Raw genomic sequence first — 17,181 nt, 5'->3', positions numbered from 1 at the left:
GATGTCACTAATATGTTCTTCATCAAACAACATGTCCTGTATTTCGGCATCCGAGAATCGTTTTTCAACACATCGGCTGACTGTAGACCGGGAGCTTGTTGATGATGCATCAGACATGGTTGCTACCTTGAAACTGAGGTTGCCCTCAGCCGTGGGGCATGCTGGGATTTTTTTTTCCAAAATGGCGGACAATCACTGGAGGCCTCTGGCATCCATCTAGTACCAAATTCACTGCGTGGCAGTTTTGAATCCTACGATATAACTATGATTGCCATGTGGCACTCTGCGCACCCTCAATCCAGCGCCTCAAGGTGCTCTGCAGAGAGCAGTGGTTAAAAGAGAATACATTAACACTTTCGTCCGGGCATGACGCAATGCTGCGTCGTCAGTTGAAGTCTGAAATCCTCAGAGCAGGCATCCCTAGTCGAGCAAGGTAAACACAAGCTGATCACCAGGAAAGGTAACCCTGGCTCACATCTCAGGCAAAATACAATAATAAACATAATATTGTAACACTCCATATGGATAGGATTAAACACAATCGTAAAACATGAATGGAATTAAACAAAGCAATGGCCCCTTAAGTGAATGAAGGAACAGCTCTTAGGCCCCAGCAGATGGGTACACCAGAGACTACAGCAGGTGAGTAAGGTAGGCTGCTTGCTAGGACATCTGGTTGTGGTCGAACACATCAGGGCTACGGTTGTTCACCCACTGCAATTAAAGGTTTGCCTCAAGATTTATTTAAGTTAAATGTAGCCTGTTTTGTTTTGCCTTGTAGAGAGCTCCAAATTCTGGTCCTGAATCCAGGTAGATCAGTATGAGTCTCAGAGGCTTGGTGCAATTCTTAAAGGCTTGGCTACACTTTAGCATTAGCTTTGGAAAGCTACTGAAGGGTCCTCCCAGATTTTTTTTTTTAAATAGTATTGTACAGTAATGTTCTTACTCAGAGGTTCATCCGAAACAGCAGCTGTGTCTTTTGGTAGTTTCTCAATCAGAAACATAAATATCTTTCTCAAGTCGGTCTCATTTGGATAGAGAAGTGACTGGTAACCAACATCACCAAGATATCCCACATCCTGAAATAAAGAAACATTTGGATAAATTTAAAAAACAAATGCATTACACTGCAAATGCTTTTGTTCTGTTATTTTCCTCAATTGTTCAAAATTCCATTTGTTATGCAAATGGAAAACCTAATGAGAATATAATTACACTAAGTTTGTATGTAATAAACTCAACTACAATAATTTATACATCATGAAGATTCTCATCTTAATTTTAAATAATACTGTAACAGATTTATGTTTAACACACAAAAAACCAGCGTTGAATGTAATGAAACGCCATTTTCTGGGTGAGCCCCGGAGGCTCCCTGGAGCTTATCGGGCTAATGTATGTTATATTAGACCGGGACATTAGCTAAGGAGTTCAGACCTACCAGGGACCAGCTCCAGAACCTGGCCCCTTCAGAGAGATTTCAGGGAGCAATGGCCCTGGAAAACCCCTTTGTGGTTGGGGTTTTCCTTATCTGCCATTGACCGGGGTTAGGCACCCAGAATGGTAGGCATAACAAAACAAACCCCACATGGTAAAAAACTAAAACAAAAAACCGAACAGAGAGGTAGAAACTCCCTACAATCACAAAAAAAACAAGCAAACAAGCAAACATTACACTTTACTGCCGCGCAGCCCTCCCCGCCCTGAGAGGGGGAGGGGGGGAGCCCCGGACCTACCGCGCCGGCCGCCAAGCTTCAGTTCAGAAGCTAAGCTTCAACCAACGTGAAAAAAATGCCGACCAGTGGGAGGGAGGGTTGCCAGGGAGCCTCCGGGGCTCACCCAGAAAATGGCGTTTTATTACATTCAACGCTGGTTTTCTGTGGGGAGCCCCTACGGCTCCCTGGAGCTTCATACCCAAAGAGAAGGAAAAGAAAAAAGGGCCAACCCGGGAGGCGGCCGCCACAAACTCTGTAACGCAAAGCCGAGACAACAGGTCGCAATGTGCGCCCCAAGGCACAAAGAACGCACAGGATAAGACGTGCATAAGAATGGGCGGCCAAGAACCTTTGCGACCCTCAAATCCCTGTGCCCAAAATGAGCCCTAGACGTCGCCCACACAGCAGCAAAAGCTGCAAATGTCTGAACAGCACGGGTGCAAAGACAGCCTGCAGGCTGGAAGAATGAAAAACTCTGCGGACGACTTGGGAGATCCGAGCCCTGAAAACAGGGAATGAGGGGAACCGGATCAACCACAGTGCATCCGCAGACACGGTACGCAGGTAACAGCAAAAAACACAACCGGACAACACAGGATGCACCTCCGGCCAAACCAATCAAGCATCAATAACCCAAGAACCCCTCCGGAAAGCAGCTGTCTCGACCGTCGCTAGGACGGAGAAAGGCTGCACATGTACAAATCTACCACCAGTACTAAAGAGCAGAAACCTGAACCGAAGGGGCTACCACAAACTTATAAGATAAGAAGGCACCCTGATCAAATACCAGGACAGCTCAGGCGACGCATGAGCAGGCCGGAGGTGAAACAAAACACGAGAAAGCGTACGAAACGTCATACTGTTGCCAAGACGAAGCTCGCAGGTGGGACACCGTCAACAAAGCCACCTGAACACCACAGAGATGGTGATACCTGCGTCAAAATACCAGACGTGAAGAGCCGAGGAGAAGGCAAAACCAGCCACGTACAGGACCGATTCGACCTGCCGAAAGAGGCGGAGCCATGGGAAAACGCCCCGGGTTCGAACACTTATCAAGCAGCGTCTGAAAATAAGGCTGGGCCGGCCACCAAGGAACTATAAGGACTGCTCTCGTGGGAATGGGCTGCAACCGAGCCAGAACCCGAAGCAACAGCTGGACCGGGAGAAGAGGAACAGATACCCCCACCTCGACCAGTCCTGCCGAAAAGCATCCACCGTGAATGCCTCGCAGATGGGAAAGGGCGCCACATAAAATGGGCGACACCTAAACCACGCCGACTCGAAGACGTCCATGGCCAGAAGTCCATACGTCCGACAGAGCCAACAAAACGAGTCGGCGACAACTGGCCAATCCGAGAAGAGAGGAATGAACCGAGACAGATGTCCGCCAGGATGCAGGACACACCCCGGACATGAACCTCATGGTTAGCCAAACCCCTGTGGTTCCGGGAAGAACCGCCAGAGAACCGTCCGAACAGAGCTGAATGGTAGAGCACCCAGTGACCCAAACCCTCCGAAGCACAAACCAAACAGCCACGAACTCCCGAACCGTGCTGTGAGCTCAACGGACGGACAGACTCCACCAACCTCGGCCAACCTGGCGAGAACTAGTCACAAAGCCCCAGCCGAGAGATGACCCGTCCCTGAACACATCGAGCGAAGACTCGGGGAGGTGCCAAGGCATGGAACCCCGAAAACCCCAAAGAGGAAGCTGGTGACGCAGCACCAACACAAGATCCCCGGAGGAACGAACCCAATGAATGCAAGAGGCGGAAGGGGTTGTCTCCGAAGGAACCAAACAGACACCGAAGCCAAACCCGACTCAGCAGGCAGACCAGCATGTCGAAGTTCAAACTCCCGCACAACTGCTCAAGCAACCGCTGAGGAACCCGGGACCCCCTCATGTACAGCCGAAGGTGGGACCACAGCTGCAGTAACACTTCTGGAGGGAAAGACAATGAGTGGCCCAATAGCCCTAAACAAGGCCCAGGTCCGAACCCGGGATGAAAACAGATGGAATGGTCTCCAGATCACCAGGAAACTAAACCCGGCGATCTGGAAAGAACCACACCCCTGGCGAGCAGACAAGTAGACTGACTGGGAGCCGACACCAGCCAGTTGTCGAGGTAGGCCAGATACCGAATCTCAGACTCAGACAGGGCACTAAGATCCGGTAAAGATGCAAAAAAAAAAATATACCAAGTGCCCATTACAAAATAGGGAAGGCAACAAAAGCAGCAAGCCTGAAGCCCCACCACCAACTGAGCCATTCCCAGAAAACTGGAGAGGAACGTGCCAAGAAGTGATTTGGAGGTCCAGGGCCACCATCCAGGCACCCGGCGCCAACAGAAGCCGGACAGGACACAACAGTCCACCGAGGAGGGCATAGAAACCAGGGCGCAGACTGAAGAAGTCCAGAAGAACTGCAGTTGCGAAAGGCCCATGACTGCAAGGAGTAGACAGGAACCCCAGAAGGATGGGACGGATCGACCACGTCCAATGCACCCACTAAGATGACACGACGAAGCGCAGGGGAAGAAGCCCACCCCGCCAGCTCTGAAACCCCCCAAAGGGGGAGAAGCTGTCTACCGACGCCACCAAAGGCCGGAAGACAACCAAAAGCGCCCACCAACAGCAGGACCATGCGAGAGTCAACAGAGCAAGCTGCTCCCCCAGCGCCCCATCAACAGAGAAGGGAACAGAACCCCTTCCAACAGAAAAAATACACACATACACATTATGTATATACACATATACATATACACAAACACACAAGATATGTTACACACACGTGCGTATACACATGTGCACACACACACACAGCGTACATAAGTACATGCGTACACACACACATACCTCACACATAATATCTAGAGATATTAGAAAGAACTTTTTTAGAGTCAGAGTGGTTGACAAATGGAAAGCATTAGGAAGTGATGTGGTGGAGGCTGACTCCGTACACAGTTTCAAGTGTAGATATGATAGAGCCCAATAGGCTCAGGAAACTGTACACCTGTTGATTGACGGTTGAGAGGCGGGACCAAAGAGCCAGAGCTCAACCCCCGCAAACAGAACTAGGTGAGTACATACATTGCAAAAGAAAAGTACCAGTCGCCGACCAGTGGGCCAGAGCACCTCGCCGGCCAGGCAAAGAAGGCACAAAACTACATCAAAAGGCCCACCTTGACAACAAAACCTCAAAATCCCAGCAAGACCACAACATGTGCCAAGACCCAAAAAGATCAGCCTGCAAGCCAGGAAGACCCCAGAACCCCAGAAGGCAGAACCGGGTCACACGAGGAAACAAAGTCCCCTGAACCCACAAAGGGGGCCCCAAGAGGAGGAAACCTCCGGAATGAAACGAAAGAACCCAAAGGAACCCAGAATTGAACCAGGGAGAGCCCAAACCACCACATTTGCTGGCGGAGAACACCACAGAGAGGCAAAGCACAGCCCCCAGACAGAACCCCTTGGGAAAACGGTCATAACAGACCGAAAACCGAGGGACAAGGTGTGGGAGCAAGCATACCAGCCAGGGGACATCTAGTCCAAACCCAAAGGCTCAGACCCAAAACAGACAAAATGGAAAACCCGGTGTAAAATCAACACCCAAACATTCCCAGAGGAACAGGCAACGGGCAGAAAACACCAGAAAAGCAAAGAAACGACAACAGGAAAATAAAAAACCCTGAAAAAAGGTGAAAACTCACTCCAGAACCTCACTCGCACACCCAGTCGCATGTAAACAAACCACAACGCCGCCCTGGTGGCCACTCTGGGAAACCGGCAGACGAAAATGGCCGCCAGCAGGGGCCGTGGCTGATGCTAAAGATACAAAAACACACCAGCAAAAGTGGGAAGCAAGCAGACTGGATGGGCGAAAAATGCTGCCCAACAGCAGAAAACCCCAGCAGGGGCAAACCGCCCAGAACTGCTAGCAGGCATCCCCCACAGCCCCGGGAACCAACAACAGAGGCCCCGGGGCAGAGCCGTCCTCCAAGCCCTCCGCACTTAAAGAAAAGCAAGAGTCCATGGGAAAGGCAGCAAGAAAGGGACGCTGATAAGACCCAGAAGTCTTGGCAGGAGGAACCGGCTCGAAAAACCTTCCGTCCCCCAACCCGAACAGGGCAGCCCCCGAAAACCGCCCGAGTCTCGGCCCCAACTAAACTCTGCAATGACCCCGAAACCCACAGACAGTCTGGAGCCGGGAACAGGGAAGGAAAGGGGCGAACAGCACCTAACCAAACGGGGCGGCCTCAGGGCATCCGAGTGGGAAACCAACCAAGCATGTTGCAGCAACCTAACCTAGCTTGCAACACGGATGCTGCCTGAACAAGCAGAGAATCTCTCGCAAGACTCCGGGTCAGGGTGTCGGTGACCCAACAGGCCGCATGACGGAGGTAAAATCGGCAACTGTCATTCGGAGACAAGGGCACAGCAACCAACAATCCCGTACAAGACGGGTTGGAACCCAGAAGACACATTCAATGGTACCCCGAGCTCAAACAGGGGTTTCCAGGGCCCGTAGGGGTAACAACTACAGGAAGCCCGGGCAAGGTGTTGCTAACTGGTTAAGAAACCCAAACATAACAAGAGGGTAGAGGATAGCACTGAAAACCCCCTCGACGTGTACAATCACGGGGGCCTAACAGAGGGCCGCCAAACACTACCAGTGGAACTATAGCCACACTAGGCAGACCCCCACCAGGCATGAAAATAAAAACAAAAGAAAAACCCCACAAAAGTACACCGTCACCAGAGGCAACAGGAACCAGCCGCCGCTTAGGTGGCAGGCTGTGCAACACCTTGACGCCCTGACCAGTACAATACCAATCCCTACCCAAGGCCAAACAAGGGCCCTAAGCCCCAACTGGCCCCAAGGACGAGGCAAATGCCGAGCAGCAAGATCCTCAATGGGAACGGTTCCCGAACGCCCCAGGGAAGATAACCCTGTTACGCAAGGGCAGCACTCACAGGCTGCTTAGGGAAGTCAGCCACTAAGCGCATGCAGCCCTGGCACTGATGAGGTACGCCTGGCCACCGCACAACACAACACACGGCAGTGAACGCCACATAAGGCAAACACCGCCTAGGAAACTGAGGCCAGAGAAGCGTCTATCCCGGTTGACATTAGCGAACGAACTGAAGCTTGGCAGCCGGCCCGGTAGGTCCGGGGCTCTCCCCTCCCCCTCTCGGGGCAAGGAGGGCTGCGCGGACGATCAGCGCGGCAGTAAAGTGTGATGTTTGCTTGTTTGCTTGTTTCCTTGTGATCGTAGAGATTTTCTACCTCTGTTCGGTTTTTTGTTTTAGTTTTTTACCATGTGGGGTTTGTTTTGTTATGCCTACCTTTCTGGGTGCCTAACCCTAGTCGATGGCAGATAAGGAAAACCCCAACCACAAAGGGGTTTTCCAGGGCCATTGCTCCCTGAAACCTCTCTGAAGGGACCCAGGTTCGGGCGCTGGTCCCTGGTAGGTCTGAACTCCTTAGCTAATGTCCCGGTCTAATATAACATACATTAGCCCGATAAGCTCCAGGGAGCCGTAGGGGCTCCCCACAGAAAACCAACGTTGAATGTAATGAAACGCCATTTTCTAGGCGAGTCCCGGAGGCTCCCTGGAGCTTATTGGGCTAATATATATGTTATATTAGACCGGGCTATTACCTATGTTGTTCAGGCCTACCAGGGACCAGTGCCAGAACCTGGACCCTTCAGAGAGGTTTCAGGGAGCAATGGCCCTGGAAAACTCCCTTGGGGTTGGGGGTTTTCCTTATCTGCCATCGACCGGGTTTAGGCACCCAGAAAGGTAGGCATAACAAAACAAAACCCACATGGTAAGAAACTAAAACAAAAAACCGAACAGAGAGAAGTAGAAACTCCCTGCAATCCCAAGGAAACAAGCAAACATCCCCCTTTACTGCCATGCCGCTCATCCATGCAGCCCTCCCTCCCCAAGAGGGGGAGGGAGGGAGCTGGTGCCCAGACCTCACGGCGCTGGCTGCCTAGCACCAGTTCGAAAGCTAAGCTTCAACCAACGCAAAAAAAACGCCGATTGGTGGGAGGGAGGGTTGCCAGGGAGCCTCAACGGCTCACCCAGAAAATTGCGTTTCATTACATTCAACGCTGGTTTTCTGTGGGGAGCTCCTACGGCTCCCTGGAGCTACATACCCAAAATGAAGGAATATAGGAACTTACCCGGGAGGCACCCGCCACAAACTCCTCAACACGAAGTCGAGACAACTGGCTGCAACCTGCGACCCTAAGCAACACAAGAACGCCCAGGAGCAGGCATGTTCACCAAATAACGGGCGGCCAGGATCCTGTTCGATCTCCAAAATTCACGCGCCCGAATATGAGCCCAGGACATGTTACCAAACACGGCAGCCAAAGCTGCAAACTTCCAAACGTCATGGGCGCGAGGATAGATCGCAGGATGGCTAGACTTAATAACTCTGCAGATGACCTGGGAGACCCGAGCCCTGGAACCAACAGCACATCCCCTGCCACCCCAGCCAAAGTGCGCAGGTAACGGTGAAGAGCCGCAACCAGACAACACATGATGCACCCCCGGCCGAACCAAGCATCAATGACCCAAGAACCCCTCCAGAAAGCAACCGTCTCGTTCTTCACCAGAAAAGATGGAGAAGGCTGCAAACGTACAAACCGACCCCCAGGACCAAAAGAGCAGAAACCCCTGCGCCAGAGGAGAGCATAAAGCTTCCCTACCCGACCACAAGAGGCCAATGCCAACAAAAACAGGGCCTTGGAAAAACAATCTTGGACCAAAGGGGCCACCACAAACCGAGGAGAGGAAAGATAAGAGAACACCCTGTCCAAGGACCAGGACGGCTCAAGCAGCGCATGAGCAGGTTGGAGGCGAAACAGCACAAGAAAGCTTATGGAACAGGGGAGATGTGATGTCCACCCCAAACGCAAGCTGGAGCGGCTCCGCCAGCACCGCACGATACGAGGCGACAGTATTAGGCAACAAATGAGGGTCCTGAAAAAGCCAAGAAAGAAAGAACAAGACAACCCGATCCGAAGGAGAAGACAACTCACGAAAAGCAAGAAAATGGCGAAAAGAATGCCAGGAAACTTCATACCATCACCGAGATGAGGCTCTCAGGTGGGACACCATCAACGAAACCACCTGATCACCATATGAATGGTGATCAGGTCCGCGTCAAAAAGACCAGATGCGAAAAGCAGAGGAGAAGGCTGAACCAGCTCTGTTCCTGTTGAAAAAGGCAGAGCGGCAGGAAACACCCCGGGTTCGGACTCCGAGCAAACAGCATCGGAAACCAAGGCAGGGGCGGCCAAAGGGACACAAAGACTACTCTCCCTGGGAAAGTCTTCAACCGAGCCAGAACCCGAAGCAACAGCTGGACCGGGGGAAAGAGGTACAGGTAACCCCACCTTGACCAGTCCTGCCGAAAGGCATCCACCGCGAACGCCTCGCAGTCGGGGAAGGTTGTCACAAACTGGAAGACACCAAGACCACCCCGACGCGAAGAGGTCCACGTCTGGGAGTCCATATGTCTGGTAGAGCCAGTCGACCATTAATCCGTGGACAGGAGAATGAAGCAAGACAGGCCATCCGCCAGGACGTTGGACACTCCCCGGATATGAATCTCACGGAGAGCCAAACCCTGAGAATCCAGCAGACAAACCACTTTAAGAGACCAACCCCAAAGAGGCAAGGTCCGAAGAGAACCCCCGCGATTCAGGTAATGAACCACTGGAGAACAGTCCAAATGAAGCTGGATGGTCAATCCCCGAGCGAACCGAACCCTCTGAAGCGCGAACCAGACTGCGGCGAACTCCCAAACCGCGCTGTAAGCGCGACGTAAGGACAGACCCCACCATCCCTGGCTGGCCTAGTGAGCACTGGTCACAAAACCCCAGCCGAGAGACGACGCTTCCGTGAACACATCAAGCGAAGGCTCGGGAAGGCACCAAGGCACCGAACCCCAAAAACCCCGAAGAGGAAGCTGGCGATGCAGCAACCAACAAAAGGCCCCCTGGAGGATGAACCCAACGATCGCGAGAGAGGCGGAAGGGGCGTCCCCGAAGGAACCAAAACAGATGCCTAAACCAAACCTGACCTGGCGGGTAGACCAGCATGACGAAGTTCAGACTCCCACACGACCGCTGGAGCAACCGCCGAGTGACCCGGGACCCTCTCAGAAACAGCCGACTGCGGGACCGCAGCCGTAGCAATGCCTCTGGAGGGAGAGACAAAGAAGAGGTCAGAGAATCCCAAACAAGACCCAGCTAGATCCGAACCTGGGACGGAACCAGAAGGGACTTCCTCCAGTTCACCAGGAACCCGAACTTGGCAAACTGGGAGAGAACCATATCCCTGGTGAGCAGACAAGCTGACCGACTGGGAGCCCACAGTCGTCGAGGTAGGCCAAAACCCGAATCCCTAGCAGACGCAGACGGGTCACTACAACCCAGGTCAGACACGTGAAAACGCGAGGTGCCTGATTCAAGTCAAAAGGGAGGCAACGAAAGCAGTAAGCCTGATGCCCCACCACGAAACTTAACCAGTCCTTGAACCCCGGATGAATAGGAACGTGCCAATAAGCATCCTTGAGGTCCAGGGAAACCATCCAGGCACCCGGCTCCAACAAAAGCCGGACCTGAAACGAGGGGCAAGGAATCCAGGGGTTCAGACGGGACAAGTCCAGAATGAACCTCAGATCCACAGTCCCATTTTGGCACTGGAAACAGGCGGGAAACCCACCTGAGGGACGGGGTTATTTTGACCACGCCGAAGCGCATCCACTCCAAGATGACTTCATGAAGGGCAGGAGAAGCAGCCTGCCCTGTTAGCCCTGAGCCCCCGAAAGGAGGACGAGCCGCCCAACGCCACCGCAGGCTGGATGACACGACCGAAAAGGCCCACAAACTGTGGGACCAAGCCTGGGCAAAAGAGAGAGCCTTCCCCCCATCACCCCATCAATGGGGCGAACCGCGAAAGGGTCAACGCTCCTTACGAGAAACCAAAAATCGAACAGGACGATCACCGCACCGACCAGACGACGCCGGCACCAAAGGCAATGTCGGCTCAGAAACTGGCACCAATAGCCCACCTCGACCAGTGGAACCCTGAACCCTGGCATGACCTCTCTGAGATGGCCGAGAAGGATCGCCCTGGAGAACCAACAAGTCCGACATAGGACGACAACTAGATGAAGCCGCTTGCAGAAACAGCGAGACCGCAGCCTCTGCAAACAGCAACGAACAAAACGGAGATAAAAACCTAAGAGCCAGGGCCCAAGCAGATTCCAAAGAGAGCGTGAGCACAGCCTGACGGCACGCGAGGCAAGAAGCAAAAAAACAGAGACACCGCCTCCTTTAGGATGGGCCCAAAGAGCTTCAACAGTGCAGCCGACGCCCTAGCTGCCAAAGTCAGCACCAAAGACGAAGGCCCTTCACTCAACGCTTTCACATCCTCCTCAAGCCAGGCAGAAGACAGCTCGAGAAGGGAAAAGAAATGTAAGACCGAAGCCAAGTGCCCATTGGCACGCAAATCCTCTGCAACCAACGGTGCCAAAAGAAGAGGAACCTGCACGTGAAGCTGGAAAAGACCAACATCCTGAGAAAGCACAGGGCTAACAAGCACGCATTAAGGTGCTCAAACTCGCCCCCCCCCCCAGGTAAACCTGCAGATCTGTAGAAGTTTCACGCCAATCAAGCGTGCGGGGTCCAACAACCCATGCTACACCCCCAATGAAAAAAAGGGGCAGTCTGCCAGTCAGGAAGATTCCAGAACCTCCAAACATACCCAAAAGCGGGAAGAAGAACCGAACTCAAAAGAGGACGGATCCATCACAAAGGAATAACCAGGTCTCGCATGAGGTATGCAGCAAGAGCCTCCTGAGCCTCCTTCGCTCAGGAGGCTCGGAGGATACAGGTAGTAGAAAACCTCTGAAAGACAGAGCCAAGGTACCCAAAGGAGCCCGGAACTGAACCCGGGGAGGAGCCGAACCCAAATCATACTCATACAGGGAAAGGGGGGATAAGAACTCCCCCCCCCCCCTTGCAACAATAAGCCCCGTGAGGAAGGCAAAAGCACCCAAGCGAAGTCAAAGGGGGCCCAAGGCCCCCAGGTCAACTCCTCCCCAGCCCCAAGGTCCCCCATGTTGGGACCCGGGGCGGAGCCGTCCTCCAAACCCTCGACCTCTGAAGAAAAGGCAGAGTCCAGCGGAAAGGCACACAAGAAGGGGGGCCTGCTGGTCAGACCCAGAAGTCTCGGCATTAGGAACCGGCTCAAATGCCTCCGTCTCAGACCCGAAAGGGGCCGCCCTCGAAGCCGCACGAGTCTCATTACCAACTAAACTCTGTGCCGAAACTGGAACCCTCAGACGTTTGAGAGCCGGACACAGTGGGGAAGGTGCAGGATGAACAACAGGGAAAGGACCAGGGAGCGTGGAAGGAGTCAAAGTTGAAGCGAATAACGCCCCCAGGTCCGGGTCCCTAAAACCAAAACGGGGCAGCCTTGGGGCATCAGGGTGAGAAACCAACCTAGCATGTTGCAGTAACCTAAACCTAACATGCAACGCGGATGCTGCCTGTACCTAACAGCAACATCATCAGAATAAAACTGGAGCACAAGCAGAGAACACGACTCGCAGGACTCCGGGTCAAAGGTGTTGTTGACCCAACAGGCAGCATGACGGAGGCAAAACAGGTGACTGTCACCCTAAGACATGCGCACACAGCAACCTTCAAACCCGCACAAGGTAGGCTGGATCTCGGGAGACGCATCCATTGGTCTACCGAGCCTCGACAGGGGTTTCCAGGACCCGTTGTGTAACAACTACGGGATGCCCGGGCAAGGTGTTGCTAACTGGTTAAAAAACCCAAACTAACAAGGGGTAGAGAACAACACTGAAACCCCTGTAACGTGTACAAACACGGGGGCCTAGCAGAAGGCCACCAAAACAGTATCAGGGGGAAATATAGTCCCACGAGTCAGACCCCCCACCAGGCAACAAAAACAAAACAAAATAAAAACCCCGCAAAAGTAGGTGGTCACCGCGTAGGTGGCAGGCCGCGCAACACCTTGACGCCCTACCTAGCACAACACCACTCCCTATCTAAGGCCAAACAAGGGCCCCAAGCCCCAGCTGGCCCCAAGCGCGAAGCAAATGTCGAGCAGCAAGAACCCCCTACGAGAGTGGTTCCCGAACGCCCCAGGGGAAGATAACCCTGACACATAGGGGCAGTACTCACAGGGCACCTAGGGAAGGAAGCCCCTAAGCGCATGCAGCCCCGGCACTGATGAGGTACTCCTGGCCACCATGCACCACGACAAGACAACAGAGAACGCCACACAGGCAAACACCGCACAGGAATTTGAGGCCAGAGAAGCGTCTGTCCTGGTTGACATTAACTTACAAACTGGTGCTAGGCAGCCGGCGCAGTGAGGTCCGGGGCCCCCCTACCCCTCTTGGGGAGGGAAGGCTGCACAGACAAGCGGCGCAGCAGTAAAGTGGGATGTTTGCGTGTTTCCTTGGGATTGTAGGGAGTTTCTACCTCTCTGTTCGGTTTTTGTTTTAGTTTCTTACCATGTGGGTTTGTTTTGTTATGCCTACCTTTCTGGGTGCCTAATCCCGGTTGATGGCAGATAAGGATAACCCCCAACCACAAGAGGGTTTTCTAGGGCCATTGCTCCCTGAAACCTCTCTGAAGGGGCCAGGTTCTGGCGCTGGTCCCTGATAGCTCTGAACTCCATAGCTAATGTCCCGGTCTAATATAACATACATTAGCTCGATAAGCTCCAGGGAGCCGTAGGGGCCCCCCACAGAAAACCAGCGTTGAATGTAAAGAAAAGCCATTCTCTGGGCGAGACCCGGAGGCTCCCCAGAGTTATCCAGGCTGATATCGATATATTAGACTTTGGCATCAGTCAATGTGAATGGAGTTCCATGCCTACCAGGGACCACAAACCAGAACCAGGCCCCCTCAGAGAGGCATGAAGTGCAATGGCCTAAAGAAACCCCCGCGAGTGGTTAGAAGGATTCTATGTCAGTCATCAACTGGGTCAGGCACCCAGAAAGGTAAGCTCCCCAAAACAAACCCCTATTCTGGTTAAGAAATTGCTACTGAAAACCGAACTAGTGGACAGAACTCCCCAAAATGAAAATGAGCAAACGAGCATGAAGTCACCATGTTGCCGCGCTGCTTGTCTGCGCAGCTCTCCCTTCCCCAGAAGAGGGAAGGGGGAAGCCCCAGACTCTCACGCCGGTTATCCACACCCTAGTTCTAAGACTGGATGTCAAAAACACGTGAAAAAAATGCCGACTGGAGGGAGGGAGGGAGGGTTGCCGGGAAGCCTCCGGGTCTAACCCAGAAAATGGCATTTCGTTACATTCAACACTGGTTTTCTGGGGTAAGCCCCTTCGGGTCCCTGGAGCTACTCACCAACAGACAAAAACAAGAGGGACTTATCCAGGAGGGGGGTCGGCTCTCGCCCCTCAGTGCAAAGTCAAGAATACTGGCTGCAACTGCTGACCAAATGCAACACAGGCCTGACCAGACCCCAAAACAGTGACAAGGTAGCGAGCAGCTAGAACCCTGTTCGACCTCCAAACACCCCGTGCCCGAATGTCAGTCCAAGACATGTTACCGAAGACAGTAGCCAGCACAGCAAACCTACAAACGACGTGGGCACAAGGATAGACCGCAGGATGGCTGGACCTAATAACCCTGCAGACGACCTGGGAAACAAAAACCCTGGAACAGGGAAAAAGGGAAACTGGGTCAACCCAAAGTGCGTCTCCGGTCACTGAGGCCATAGCGCACAAAACTGGCGAAGAGCCGCAACCGAACACAACACATGATGCACCCCTGGCCTGACCAACCAAGCATCAACAACCCAAGGACCCCTCCAGAAAGCAGCAGTCTCATTCCTCGCCAGAAAAGAAGGAGATATCTGCAACCAAACAAACCTATCACCAAGACTAAAAGAGTAGAAACCCCCTGTGCCAGAGGAGAGCATGAAACTCCGCAACCCTACCCCCAGAGGCCATTGCCAACAAGAAAAGAGCCTTAGAAAAAAACAGTGTTGAATGTAATGAAACGCCATTTTCTGGGTGAGACCTGGAGGCTCCCTGGAGCTTTACCGGCTGATATGCTAATGTCAGACTTTGGCATCAGTCATGTGTATGGAGTTCTAGGGCCTACTGGGGACCACCGCCAGAACCTGGCCCCCTCAGAGAGGCAAGGGGAGCAATGGCCTATAGAAACCCCCGTGTGGTAGGAAGCATTCTATGTCTGCCATCGACCGGGTCAAGCATCCAGAAAGGTAAGCATTCCAAAACAAACCCCTATTCTGGTGAAAATTGCTACCTAAAGCTGAACTAGTGGATAGAACTCTTCAACAGAAAACAAGGAAACTAGTATGACGTCATACGTCACCGCGCTGCTGTCTGCGCAGCTCCCCCCTCCCCGGGAGGGGGAAGGGGGAGCCCCAGACCTCCCATGCTGGCTATCCACCCATCAGTTCTGAGGCTGGATGTCAAAACACACGAAAAACCGCCGACCGGAGGGAGAGAGGGTTGCCGGGGAGCCACCGGGTCACACCCAGAAAATGGCGTTTCATTACATTCAACGCTGATTTTCTGGGGAGAGCCCCATCGGCTCCCCGGAGCTAACTACCCACAGAGGAAGGTCAAAGGGTCAGAACCGGGAGGCGGACACCACGCACCCCCCCACGGAAGCGATTCAACCAGCAGCAAACGCCAACCCAAGGCGCCACAGCCCCGAAAAGTCCCGGGAACAACACGAGAACAACGAGCAGCAAGGCCCCCGCACGAACACCAAAAATCCTTGCCCGAAAGACCGCAATGCCACGTCGCCCAGACGGCAGCGAGAGCAGCGAAGCCATGAACGCCACTGGCATGAGGGAAGAACACAGGCAGCTTAGCCGCAAGAACACGGCTGACCACCTGGGACACCATCACCCGCGAACCAGGAAGAACAGAACCGGATCAATGCAAAACACGCTCCGGACCCAAACGCCGTGGCACGCAAACAACAGCGGAGGGCCGCCACTGAACACAAAACACGACACACCCCCGGCCCGACCAACAAAGCACCAGCAAACCCAGGACCCCTCCAGAACGCAGCAGCCCCACCCCGCACCAGAAAAGATGGAGACTGCTGCTACCGCTAAAACCGAAGGAGCAAGAAAACTCAGCGACTCGACCCCCAGAGGCAAAGGCCAAAAGGAAAGAGCCGACGAAAAAACACACCGGAACCGAAGGGGCACTACCAACCGAGGAGAAGACAGAGCACGCTGACCAGAGACCAGGATTGTGCAAGCGGCGCACGAACAGGCCAGAGGTGAAACGATGCACAAAACAGCTTACTAACGGTGCAGAAGCAACACCAAGACTGAAAGCAAGCTGAAGCGGCTCTGCCAGCGCCGCACGAAAAGAGGCGACAGTATGTGGCAAGACGACGGCCCCCAAACCCCACCAGAAAACCAAGCCGAGAGTAAACCAAGCTAACAAGAGTAACCACCTAAGAAGGGACAGGAAAAGGAAGGACCGCCAAAATACCCCATACTGCCGCCAAGAGAAGTACGCAGGTGGGACACCTACCACGAAGCCACCCGACCACCAACCTGGGGTACTGGGAGCTCTTTTACACCCCAAGCCCGGCCCAAGGCCAGGCTAGACCGGCCAGAGGGTGGCCCACCAGGCAGCTGCCAGGAGCGGCCCGCCGGCCCACATACCCCCACAACCAGGATGGGCCGGAACTGCTATACGAAAACAGGCTAGTGTGCCCTGGAATTCCACGGATGAACCAGTAAGAAGGCTTATGCTCGCAAGTAGGTCGTGTAACAAGCACAGACCTCTGATGGTAATACAGTGTTCCCCAATTGTGCCAGTAGCACCACTGCACTCCACTGGTACTATCCCACAAGTTCTACCAGATACGCGGGACCCAAGAGCCAGAGCTCAAACCCTGCAAGCACAGCCAGGAGCCTTACCAGGTGAGTACAGAACCAACCCTACAACCCCCACACCTCAACATGAAAAAAGGTGGGTCCCCTGAATGACTGCAGCATGAGTTGGACATGCACATGAGGGGGATAGGAAGGGTTGAAAAAGGGACAGTCACTGGTGTGTGAACGGTCTCAGTCGTACAAAAATATACCTAAATAAAGACAGGTCTATAAACAACACCGCATCCAGCGCCCGGCCAAAAGACGCCCGGCCAAAAGATGCCAGACCGGGCGACAAGTAGCCCAACAGGGCGACAAGTAGCCCAACAGAGCTACAAGTAGCCCAACCGGCTCACAAGTAGCCCAACCGGGCCACAAGTAGCCCAAAACGGCGAGGAGCCGACAGACGTTCCAATAATGCGGGAAGTAGCGAAAAACCTTCCCGAACCCTCGAGAACACAGAAGCCAACACTAGTCCCGAAGGCACACAAAGGCACAGGCG

General features: G+C 53.5%; 1 protein-coding gene across 1 annotated transcript in view; it reads right to left on the bottom strand.

Moving 5' to 3' along the window:
* The window catches only part of LOC138369763 (coiled-coil domain-containing protein 22-like), a 121,999-nt gene that overhangs the window by 50,729 nt on the left and 54,089 nt on the right, over nucleotides 1-17,181 (bottom strand). Inside the window, exon 3 of the mRNA XM_069333253.1 lies at nucleotides 947-1,079. Within this exon, the coding sequence (XP_069189354.1) occupies nucleotides 947-1,079 (133 nt within the window). The remainder of the gene's footprint in view (nucleotides 1-946; nucleotides 1,080-17,181) is intronic.

The sequence above is a fragment of the Procambarus clarkii genome, chromosome 4 (assembly GCF_040958095.1).
Source record: "Procambarus clarkii isolate CNS0578487 chromosome 4, FALCON_Pclarkii_2.0, whole genome shotgun sequence".
In the NCBI taxonomy this organism is placed as follows: Eukaryota; Metazoa; Arthropoda; class Malacostraca; order Decapoda; family Cambaridae; genus Procambarus; species Procambarus clarkii.
This window is presented reverse-complemented; position numbering and strand designations above follow the sequence as displayed.